Source organism: Chamaea fasciata, unplaced genomic scaffold, assembly GCF_029207755.1.
Source record: "Chamaea fasciata isolate MVZ Bird 193981 ecotype frontalis unplaced genomic scaffold, bChaFas1.0.hap1 SCAF_7, whole genome shotgun sequence".
NCBI lineage: Eukaryota > Metazoa > Chordata > Aves > Passeriformes > Sylviidae > Chamaea > Chamaea fasciata.
The window spans coordinates 19,227,939-19,240,465 of NW_027094092.1; the positions used below are offsets into that span (position 1 = coordinate 19,227,939).

The following is a 12,527-nucleotide window of genomic DNA, read 5'->3' on the forward strand; positions in this document are numbered from 1 at the left end:
AGGTTAAATGTACATGTTTTCCACGATACCTAACTGCTGAAGTACGTCAATGGACAGCTCTGAGTTGGTGCACCTTCAAGACGTCAACTGACTTGGAACGCACTACAGGGTTACCTTCCGTGAGGACCTCCTGTTCCATCTTTGCCATGAAGGTTTCCTCTATGACCCCTGCAGGACTTTCAAGGCGGCATGGTTAAATGTGGACATTGAGGAGTGCTCCTGCTCTTTCCCTGGGAGTGCTATGTCATCTGCTGAGATTTCTAAGCATTCAGACATTAGGCTCATCATCAGGCTAGGCAAAGGGCTTTAGGATTCTCCAACATTACCCAGCTCAGATAAATTAGATGCTGACAACAGAAGTTTGGTAGTTCAGCCTTCCCTCTTGGAGACCTTCACAGCTGAAACGTAACATTACTTCACATCAAGGTGATACCTAGTATTATGTTTATTTGATTGAAGGAAGGATAGACATAGGGAGGAAGAGAAAGGCATTCTTGTGTTAAAGTTTTCCATCTTCTGTAACAGCAAAGTTGAACAGTGAACTGTGAACCATACTGTGAACTGTATGGCTCCCATGTGACACATCCTCCTAGTCTGCACGTGGGTGGCCCTCAGGGTATAGAATGGAAATCTGATTTCTCCAGAGTTAGTACATCTGTTAACTACAGGTCTCCCTATTCTACTGCTTTGAAAACAGATTAGAGTCTCCTTAGTGCAGCCACAGCAAGTTCTGCTCTTCGATATAGTGTCCTTTGTTAAAAATGACCTTTGGTCCCTTTCTTTAACCTTCTGCCTGATGCCATCTGGCTGTTAACACTTCACCCAGAGACAGATGTATTCAATAGTTACGTACATGCACGGGTTCCATTTCCACTCTCACATCCATCCCCACAACAGTGAAGATAGGGTGACACCTGTAGCTCTTGACGCACTTTTTAAGCCTCACAATTGACAAGGTCCTTTTCAGAAATATAGAAAAATATCACCTCCCTAAGCTTGTGCTGTGCAAATCATACACCTCATCAACAATATCTCTTAAAAAGAAGGCAGGTGCAACCCATGCTCACTGACACCGATGGAAAGTTACGTCACATGAACACAAAACTCTTCCTCGCAGCACTGCTGCTGTGTCTTCTACACAATGCTATCCAGGCAGTAGTAGAACACAACTACACAATAGGCTTGCATTTTCAGGTGTGAAAAAAGTGCATTCGTGTGAGAAAACCACAAGCTCTTCTTTCCAACTGATTTGTTGCTCTTCCTCCCATTAAGTTTTTCTTCAAACATATAGGCACATATTTAAACTGTTTAAACATATTTTAACTGTTTGTGTATCTAGCATAGTTCTTTTGCCTGGGCACCAAAGTAGGTGAAACACTGATATGAAGGGTTAAGCTATTCATTATATTAGCTAGTGTGTTTCGAATACCATCCCCTGCCATACTTCCCCGCATGCATGTGTGAGCACCCTGCTGTGCACATTTGAAAACATTATTAATTACCCCAACAAGAGGCTCTCCTGCAGTGGGCAGGAACTGTGAACTTGAGTCACTAGGGGTTGGCTAACAGGTCTAAGCATACACAGCTCAGAAGAGCGATGACAAGACAACAGGACACAGTCTTAGGCTGTATGAGTGGAAGTTTAGGCTAGACATGAGATAAAAATTAGTCACAGAAAGAGTGAGAGGGCATTGGAACAGGCTGCTCAGGGAGGTGGTGAAGTCACTGTCCCTGAAGGTGTTTAAAAAAACATGTGGCACTGAGTGACATGTTTTAGCTGATAAGGTGGTGTTAGGTCATAGGTTGGACTTGATATTCTCAAAGGTCTTTTCCAACCTAGTTCATCCTGTGATTCTGTGACTTGCAGGAGAACCGATCACATCCTCCAGGCATAGGAATGGTGAAAGGAATAACTGAGGCTGATAGAAAACAGGGTTGGTGAAAAGAGTGAAAAAAAAAAAAAAAGAGGGGGAAAATGAAGGCTAAATGCAAGGCAGGACTCATGGGCAACTCTCTCCTTGCATAAGACATCATACCAAAACATTCCTACATCTTTTCTTCAAAGAATGTCTTAGTTCAGCCTGGTACAATCTTCTGAAAATACTGGGTGCTTTGCTGTCAAGGTCTTGAAAATACCTCTACAGAAACACATTGTGCCCAATGCCTGAGAAACTCTCCTCAGCATCCATCTGTCCTAAATTGGAATTGAAAACACAGCACTGATTTGTCCACTGCCTGTTCATCACAAGCCAGACCAGGGGAAGGAGCTGTGGTACCAAATGCAAAGTGGTTACTATACCTTCACTGCTCCAGGGCTCATAGCTGCTGACCCTCACTGACTCTAGGTTACCCCCATGCCCAAATGTCCACCTGAAATCAGTGCTGGCTAAAAGTCAGCAAGACCCACCTTAACTCAATGTTAAATCCAGCTTGAACATAGATAGTCCATTCACATCGAGCATTCAGTGGGTAACCCTCCAGCAAAATCTGACCTCTAGAAGCCCGAAGAACCTGCCCACACCCTGGGGAGAAAAAGAAGAAAAAAAAAAATGTGTGAAGGACCTTCAAGAGACATTTAAAGAAAATATATGCAGAAATAACACCAGAAGGAGACAACGGGATGGCTTAGGAAGATACACTCTTTCTTACAAGGCAGTGTATAAAATATTGGGACACCCACACAATGGTTGTAAAGAGTTATGACTATACTGGAGTATTGCCTAGGCTAAGAGTACCCCCTGGGAAAGTTGGAGCTGATTGTTTTTCCCTGGTTTGCAATGTAGCTCCATGAAACTATTTCTTGCAGCTTTTGCCTCTCTGTTAATTAGCCCACCCACCCACCTGGCTGATGCTGTAGCTCAGAACAGTTTTGATGGAGCCCATGCTGACATTTGCAACCACTAAAGCTGAGGAAGCTGGTGGGAAAGTGACAAAACTACAATGAACACTTGAATTAGCTCAAGTAAGCGAAAGGATGAGAGAAAAAAATCTGTTACACCTGACATCATGGTTGCAAGTCCTTCATAAGGAGACTCTGGGAGGAAAAGGAGCTGATGTATTCCTAAAGGACGTTTGTCCTCAGGATTCACTACACCATCCTTGCATGCTAATGCCACCATGCCAATGAAGATATATAAACATCACAGCTCCTCCATCATCAGTGTGACACTGATGAGTCAGTGTGACATATATAGAATATACAGCCCTTATCCCTTCTTTCAGGCTCATTCTTATCCTTCCTCTAGTCTTGTTCCACTCTGTCTGTGCTGCTCTCAGTTTTTCACCATACTATGGAATGTACTTCAGCATCAACAGGATAAGATGAAGTGCTCCAGTTATTTTTGCCCAATCTAAGGAAACCATCAGAGGACAATAAGCTGAACAAACAGCAGACAAGGTCACACCAGGGGAGCAATATCTTTTCATGACTATCATGCAGCTGTCCCTAGGCATCTGTCCGGGGATAGTTGTCCTAATTCCTCCTCTTGAATGCTGAACATTTTTAGCCCAAAGTTTTCCCTCACCTTCGGTAACCTCTCCCTTTTCCCCAGCTATAAAATATGTCTAATGATATTTTCCTCTGTGGAAGATGAAAAGTTATTTAGTGATTTTTGCAGAGCTTATTGTGATCTGCACATGCACATCCTAGCAAAATGTACAGTTAAATCACTGTGTACCAGACAGAGCTAATTTTTCAGTTCCTACTTTCCTGACTACATCTTTCTGAGTGGAGTCTTGCACATGGCTACATCCCCTGGTAAGCCTTCTGTTGCTTTGCTGGAGTATGAGGCTGCATCTGTAAGCCAAAAATTGCAATTCAGTCTAACAGTGTCACCTAATCAGGGGACTCTACACAATGCAGATGAGGATAAGTAAAAAGTCAAATGACCCAAAAGACCTCCAGCAATTCTCTCACTTCTTTTTACCTCTTCAGTCCAACAGAAAGCTCTGCTGCTTCCATCTGTTTCCCTAGAGAAACCCTAAGCTTTTAACCAGTAACCCAGGATGAATGTTTCCTACTGAAACAGAGGGTTTTAACACTTGCCTCTGGGCCCTTCCTCCCCTAGGGAGAAAGGGTGACAGTGACCTGATTTGGTGAAGTACTGAGCAACTGTGGTTCCCATTGATCACAGTGTCTGGAAATCAATCCTGCTGCATCTGGTCTATGGGGAAACATGAAGACTGCAGGTCAATTCCTCTTCTTTCTTCTTAAGAAACTGTTGCTCAAATGAAATACCCTTTGTTCATTTACCCTCAGTTACCCTTAATTAAGCAGGACCCAAGGAAACAGAAATCCTGCTCAGAAGAGTTCCTCAAAAGTGTTTCATCCTCTTCTGTGGCTTGCTCAGTTCCCTCTGTAAAAGGCAAGGATTAATGAGTGTGCCCAGCAACCACATTAGGATTCAACGAGCCGAGTACAGCAGGATCTGCTGTGGTGAAAATGATAATGCTCCTTCCCACAGCAAGAAATGGGCCCTTGTGCTGCCATTGGCTCCCGCCTCAAAAACAACCTGAGACAAAGCTGCTAGAAATCTTCAGAGGGTTTGACAGGGGGCTTGGACCACCTCAAAGAAAGTTTCCCTTTCGTCCTGAAGGGCTTTTGAGTTTTCGATGCCTTTAAGAAAGGAAAGCCAAAGAACTGCTGCAAAGAGATACTTGTATGCACGGCATACTAAACACACTTCTCTGTTTGCCATGGTACAGCCTGAACTCTCTGAACACTGGCGCCGAGGAAGTAGGTTTGGCCAGCAAAGCAGGTGGTCCAGAGACTAAATAGGAGCCATTCAGTGACCCTCTCCAAAAGAAGGTTCTCAGGTTTGCTCCCACCCTTCTCTGCACGAAGCACCTTTGCGATCACACCAAATCTCTGCCCTTAAATCTCCAGCGCTTCTAGCAGAAGTTAGGCTGACTCCTCAGACCAACAGTTCAGTCATATGTTGATCAAAAGGAGTCTTTTCTCTTCCCATTCTAAATCTGTGGGAGACCTGGAAAGCTCTCAAAAATAATTTACATCATAAACACAAATGCTGGCAAATTCTGCCTCATTTACAAAAAAATAAACCACTTTGGCAGAGTATCAACATCCTTGTTCCGTTCCTGTTCTTGAAAAAAAGGCAGCTTTCAGGGCCACAGTAAGATTTCCTCCAAGGCTTGTTAGTAACAGAGAATAAAAAAAATTCAGGAGACCTCTGAGTTGTAGCCCACAGAGACCTGTGGGTCGATGGAGGGAGAGGTCCTGAGACGACCTCTGGTAAGAACTCATTATCTTCTCTTTGGGTGCTGCATCTTAGATGTGAGGCTCCTTCAAAGGTCAAGATGACTGAACAGAGGAGAAAGACAGTAGAAAGGTTAATGCTATTCAGAAACAGCCTGATATGGGAAGGCAGCTGTCACTTGTCACAACCTGCTGCTTCCTGTTGGTTGCTGGTCACCAGTTTTATGTGAGACAGTAATGTTCAGAAAGTTTCAAAACCTACAAGTTCTCTTGTCTGGCACAGGGTCCATATTTGGACAGCAGAGCTAAGAACAGCTGTGAGAAAACACCACTTTCTCCCTGCTTTGATGGAGCATGTGCCTTGAAGTGACATTACAACTTGGGGATGGCAAAAGCTGTTGGGAGTGCAGGGTGCAAAGGAAATGGCTCTGCAGGGTTGGTTTCCTTCTGGTTTTAGACTCTGATGTGCCTTTTGGGTCATGATGATTCAATCCAAATCCCATTAGAAAATATCGTAGCACCCAATTAAATCTAGTCAATGTGTTTATTTCCTAATAATACTCCTTTAGCCTACTCTATGAAATTTATCTTTTTACCAAATGATCCTTAGGTGGGCTTTCAGGCATACCCATGCTTCCAGCTATGCCAGTGGATACTACAAACCAGACAGACCCTCGAACCATCCCATGGTACTTCTTCCTTGCCATGGCCCTCCATCATCACTACTTTTGCTGCCAGCTCCCGTAAATCTCTCCCGAGGGCTCACCCTGCGCTGGCGAACGCACTCAGCCCCTTGAGCGCCGCTGGGGGCTGGGTCTCATTGCTCTCCCGGAGGTACCCAGACCCTGCCGTACAGCTGCCCCCGCCGCGTACAGTGTTAAACAGGCACTGATGCTGCCCGCAGACCCTCCGCATCCCCGCCGTCCCCCGCTGGAGCCCATCCCATCCCGCGGGATGACCGGGGCCTCACGGCGCGGCCTCCTGCGGGGCCCCCGGCCGCCACCTACCGCCCGTGCGGCGCCGGTGCCGGGGGCGGCCGCGGGCGGCCGGGGCGGCGGCCGGGGGATGCAGCGCTCGCCGGGCCCTCCGCGCCGTGCCCGGGGCGCCGCCTCGCCACGGCCCGGCAGCGCGGGCATGCGGCCGGAGCGCTGCTCGCCCTCTCGCCCGGCCCCGGTGCCGGGATCCGCAGCGCGGCGGCAGCGCTCGGTGGCCCCGCGAGAGGGAGACAGAGCCCGGCGCTCCCTCGGCGCGGCCCCGCCGGGAGCTGCCGCCCGAGAGGCCGGGCCGTGCCCCGGCGGCTCTGGCACTGGCAATGGAAGTAGGCAGATTACATCCCGCCATTGCCGTGGTGGCGCGTCTTTGTAATTCTGGGATTTTTCGGCCCTCTGCCGCTGGCGAGGCACCCAGGGCTGGCTGCAAAGTGGCTGCTGTGGTGCCGTATGAGGGTCCCAAAGAGAGATGGCTCCTCCTGTGCTCTTCTAGCTGTGATGTGTTAGCACATCCACGGCTCCAGCAGCCAGTGCCTGCTGGCATTCCAAGGCTACTTGCTGGCCACACTCCAGACCCAAAGGCACATCGCTGTGAGCCCGCAGTCCAGCATCCATCATGGTTATAGGCTGCTTTCCAGAGATGCGGTTCTCTGCATGCCTGAACCTACCATCAAGGCCAAAATTGAGATAACCGTGAGAGCCACAAAAGGGGAGCTCGGGAGGTGCTGGTGTCATAACTATCCTCTGTGTCCCCACTTAAAGAGAGTGGAAGAGGCAACAGCCCTGTGTAACCTTCCTACCTTACCTCTCAAGTACCACAGAACCACATGAAAGAGACCACAGCCTCAGTGTCATGCTAGTTCCCTTAAAAGAGCAAGTAGTAAGAAAAATACTATAAGACAAAGCTTTCAGTACTGCAAAAATGTCCAAATAGACCTCTGTGTGACGGTGTGTTTTCTCCAATACAAGTGGGAAGAATAAACTGAAATATACTGTAGGCAACCAGTATATTCAGGCAGATGGAGGAAAAATTAGACGAGTTAATGACTCTTTCTTGGCTCTGCTTTTAAAGAAAATTCCAGAGAAGCTCTAGCATGGACCTAGAGAAAATGGGACTTCAAAATGTTCTCAGAAATCACACCATAAACGGCAAGGAACTCAGTTGATCAACTTCCAAAGCCTCCAGGTTGAGTTAGCTCTGTTGCTGAAACATGTGGATTCTCCACATTCTGCTGTTTGAAGCAATGATTTTATTTTATATGCTTTCACCTTCTGAATGGTCATGGGCAGTGTTGTTAAGCAAGTTAAATTGTTGCTTTAAAATCAGTGACTAAGAGGATATAAGCCTAAGGTGTGTAGCACAATGGACAGAACAGGGTAGGGAAAGCAGACCCTGCTTTTATCCCTTCCAGTGAAATATGAACAAAGAGACGGTCAATTAAAATTGAAAGAGAGCTAAACCTTCACTGGTGGGAAATTGGTGAAGGAAATACCAGTCTTAAACACTGTACAATCAGCTGATGGAAATCATTATCGAAAGACAGAATTGGGATTAATATCTTAGCAAAACTAAAAAGCAGGAGCTTTTGCATACTGTCAGGAACAAAACCTTTAGATATTGCTAGCAGGACTTGAAACATCCATTGTTGTGACATCATCAGAAGTTGCAGGACAGTGTTTTCTAGAGGCGCCTTGAAGCGTGTTGAAGATGTGTTGGTAGAGGAAGGAAACACTGGGATATCCTTGGGGCTGGCAGGGGTTGAAGAAGGACAGAGGGTAAGCTCTTTGATAAAGCTGTTGGTCTTGTAAATGTTTTTGCTTATGCTCTGGGGCTGTGATGAAATGCGTCCAAGAAATGCAGATTACAGGAATTTCCGGAGTCACGGTAGTTAAAGTTTTCAAATAAACCAAACCCAAACAGATATTTAGTAGGGTTCTAACCCACCAGGACATGAGGGTCAGTCCAATTCCTCTCAGACAAGCATTGGGAGAAAAGTTTTTGTCCTAATTGTCGATCTGCTTACTTCCTGGTTGCGTTTACCTTATCCTGCTTGCGCCCTTTGCAAGAGTTGCTGTACAGGAATAGCTGGAAAGGCACAGCATGGCCCTGGCTCTGTCCCACCACTCCCTATCCCTGACATCCCTCCCTGCCTGTGTAGGACACTTACTCATGCAGTCCCCTCCATACCAGCCAGCTCTGCACTCTGCACAGTAGATTCCCTTGATGTAGAAGTCGTCAAGTGTCCCTCCCCAGGAGCCATTGCGACAGGACTTGCAGTTCTCAAAGATGGTGCAGCCTAAAAAGAGAGCCAATGTGTTAGATGAAAGCCAAGGTGGATTGTCCTGCAGGAAGAGGAGCAGCCTCTCTGTCTTTTCCACAGAAAATGCCAATGGCATTAATGACTGCAGAGGTGCTGACAGCTTTCCCGCTGGGAACCATATCCAAACTCCACGCCCTAGGCAGCTCAGACTCTGAGATTTGGAACCAAACTCATGGTCTGACTTGCCCAAACCTCTAAATCTTATTGCTCTAACTGTAAACACCTCTCTCAGGAGTCTGAATGTGTGTGCTGATGCCATTTGGACCCAGTCTAAATTATTCTGGTGACTTCTGAACTGGTCCTAGCTCCTCCTGCTCTCTCTTTCTCTCACCTTTCACTCATCTGTTTCCTTCTTGCTTGTGGGACTTCCAAGTTGTCTCTCTCTTCTTGCTTTGGGGATGCAAATCAACCAAGAGTACCACCAAAACACTCCTGGTGTGAAGCCAACTATAGTGTCACCCTTTGGCAGCTTCCAAGCCTGCCCAAAACATCCTGAGGACAGCACTGCTAGTAGGAAGTGTTGGGGTTTTTTGTCCAGTGATGCTTCCTGCTTTGGGGGAACCTTGCCAAGTGTCTTGCTGCTGTCAGCTGAGTGGCAAATGAAGTTCCGGAGGAAATGCAGGACAATCCCGTGCTTCTGTGAGACATGCTTGCTCACCACTGCCCTGCCCATCATCTGCCATGATGCCTTGGCCAAGGATTTAGTGTGAACACAGCACAGCCACAAACATACCTGGGTGGATTAAACAGGAGTCACACTCATTCTCCTCGTTCCTGCAGCAGGGAATGGTGTAGCCCACTCTTTGTTTCTGTCCTGGGCAGATGCACTCGATTTGGTCATATTCACAGCATTCCCGACACATGATATTCCACTCAGCTCCTGGGCAGTTTTCATTGATCACTGTGTACTCTGCAGAGAATGGAGAGGAGGACACATGGAAATCATCCATTATCTGATGAGGACTGGCAGGATCTATTATCCAGTATTTTATAAGATCATGGATGGCATGAGGCTGGCCAAGGTCTTCAGCCGAGAAAAACCCAAACTACGCAGTAACATGCACCTGAAATGTCAGCATGGTTTGCGTGTCTAAAGGACACACAGGAGCTTTGCAGTGCCAGCCAGAGGAAGCAAACAGACCGGAGAGAAGGAATATGTTCACTTTCTCTGCAAGGCCTTCCCACTTCTGTGGTGAGAAAAATAGGTTTAGAAAACCACAGAGGATGACATCACAGGAGAAAGTTTCTTCAGATTGCAGGACTGATTTAAAGCATCACATATAGTATAGATTATTTAAACTATGATAGCGTGTTTTGATTGTATTTCTGCTTGTGAGTTTGCTATTCTTAAAAACTAGGGGGCCCACCAGGAAAAGCCACTTTTAAAGTTGGATTTTACCTGGTTTCACTCCCTATTTTCACCCAGAAGCACATGTTGTTACATTCGACTTCACTGCCAAAGGAAACAAGACTTTTTGTTATTTCTAAAGGTTCATTTCGCCTGGCATTTCTAATATGCTAACATCTTTCTATTATTTAGCATAACCTCATATGATATCTAAGCTATGCTGGAAGTACCCTTTTAAGAAACAACCTCAGACTGTGACTCAGGACTGCCACAGTAAGTGCAGATCCTGTCTTTCCCCACCAGTGTGTTGTCTAAATTCTACAAAGAGAGATCTAAGGAGTGCACAGAGCTGTCAGCGTGCCTTCTAACAAGCTGACAGCCCTGATGACTGCTTTCATGGAGTTTGATAGTAAAAAGAGAGAGCAGACTAGAAAGATGAGACATGAAGGAAACTTAATGAGACTAGCTCTTTTTTTTTCCTTCTATCCTCCTCTTTTTTTTTTTTTTTTTTTTTTTTTTTTTTTTTTTTTTTTTGTGGTTAGGTAACAACCTTTTTCCTTGTGTATTAAACTCTGAGTAACAGGGTTGTCTTGTCATGGAAAAATCTCTAAGGTGAAACACTCCCATCTATTGCCCGTACCTGGTTCCCTTCTCACACAATTTTTTTTTGTTTCATTGTCAATGATAACCTAATTACTGTGCCTGCTGGAGCTCCCTACCACTGAGCCTTGCTGCTTTGTCTCACTTGACTCTCCATGACCTCATGATGCCTGGTTCCCGGAAACTTATCTTCTCCCCTAAGGATTTTTACTGACTCCATAAAAAGAAGGACCACCCAATTGTTTCTTCTATTTTTTTTTTCCTCCTTTAGCTAGGAAATGAAATGCAGCCCTTTGTGCTCCTTAGAACTGAGCCTTTCCCTTGTGCTTGGTGTACTGACCAGGGAGAATCTGCTGCTGCTCTAAGTTTAGGAATGAGGCTGCTGTTTGTGCTGAAACCTTTCCATCCCCCCTCTCTGCCCCTATAATCGTTGCAAAAAGAAAAAGCTGTTCCTGCCATCCAATAAGATTCTGCAGTTTTTTGTTCCAGTAGTGGAATCTTGCGTTGAAATAATCTTAGTTTTCAGCAGTTATAGACTCATTTGCCTGTAGATCTTGACGTGCTTTACAAAGTTGTCTTTCCAGATGGGAAAATGAAGAACAAGGGAGGTGAAGTGACTTTGCTCAAGGTCCTAGGGAAAAATAATACTAGAGTCGGGCATTAAACTCCTGCCTTCTAATTTTCAGAATGGCAGTCAATCAACCTGGGCAAGCTGGGGCTTCTTAACCTATGGCTATTATTCCCTTTTAATTAAGCCTTTTATCTATGAATTGTATCTGATTCAGATTCCAGAGAAAATTAATTACACACGTCTAATTATCTCCGTAGAACTGACACTCAGGTTGATACATCTCACCATACAAGACAGACAATAGCTGTGTCTCTGGTGTATGGGGTGGGGGTTTCACTTCTTCCTGAAGCAGTACTCTACAAAGTCTGACTAATAAATAACTATCCAACACTCAGAGCTTTTGTAAAGCGTCCTTCAAATTCTCATTTTTTCTAGCTCAAGATAGAAATCTCATTTATCTCAAGATTGCTAAAACCTATTAATAAAGTGGATATATTCTCCAAGAGAAATTTTTGTCTGTAAAAGGATCCAAATATTCACAGGCAAAGTTACATTGGGGTGACAAAGGAATGTCTCCATCCCTGCAGAAACTCAAATCCTGCCAAGATAAGGCTGTGAGCAACACAACTTTCAAGTTAGGACCAAGAGATGGGCTGGACCATGTGACATCCAGAGATCCCTTTTAACCTAAATTACTCTATTCTTTCCTAAAACATTACACATGTATTTGTATGTAGGTAGAGAGTGTGAATATGTGCATATGCATATTTATTTTTATATGTAGAGCTTGTGTACACAACAGAGTCAAAAAGCAGAGGCCACGCTTATTCTTGGTGGATCAAATGTGTGTATTTGTAGAATAATTTGACCTTGAGGTAATATTTAGTGTTAAGAAGGGAGCAGCAGATCTTGGGTCTTAAAAAATTGTAAAAATATACCTGCTGCCACCTAGAAATGCTGTTTGCTCACTTCTTTTGTCTCAACTTAGACAATGAAAATAAACTGTCTTTTGATTTACTGACAATTTAATTCCCTTTCAGGTTCTCAGTTTCTGCAGTTTGGGCAATTTATATAGCCTTGACAAGGAAATATGTGGATTTGAGATTTTTTTTTTAAGTGGCCCTTCTAGGATTTTCTTCACACAAAATCTATTATTTTGACATTCTGTAGAAGCTATTCCTTAAAGAAATATGATTGAAGAGTTTATGCATCCCTTTAATAATAACAGTATCCCTTTTCTTTTGTCTCTGGGCTACCGAAAAAAAAGGCAAACAAAATCTTTGCCTCAGAAGTTTAAGAGGGATATGCAGAGAGTCACTTATGTGTGTAATCAATGTTTGTTTGTCTGGCTGAGCTCAGCCTGTGCTTCAGGGAGGCAGAGGCATAACCCTGCTCTCCCTTGTGTGTTTGGGGATGGGCAACCACTGGCAGCTCCCACACACACACTTGGCCATTATTACCCAAAACCAGAAGAGAACGAGCA

The 12,527-nt window shown here is 45.1% G+C and overlaps 1 protein-coding gene across 4 annotated transcripts in view; it reads right to left on the minus strand.

The window, feature by feature from the left end:
* PAMR1 (peptidase domain containing associated with muscle regeneration 1) overlaps positions 1 to 12,527 on the minus strand; it is a 56,766-nt gene that overhangs the window by 38,642 nt on the left and 5,597 nt on the right. For 3 of the 4 annotated variants that reach the window (XM_066187850.1, XM_066187849.1, XM_066187852.1), the window contains exons 2-4: positions 9,259 to 9,435; positions 8,373 to 8,501; positions 2,408 to 2,522 (exon numbers count right to left, since the gene is read on the minus strand). In XM_066187850.1, coding sequence (XP_066043947.1) covers positions 2,408 to 2,522; positions 8,373 to 8,501; positions 9,259 to 9,435 — 421 coding nt within the window. Of the gene's footprint in view, positions 1 to 2,407; positions 2,523 to 8,372; positions 8,502 to 9,258; positions 9,436 to 12,527 lie in introns of those variants that run through there. The other variant, XM_066187851.1, reaches the window with a different exon arrangement.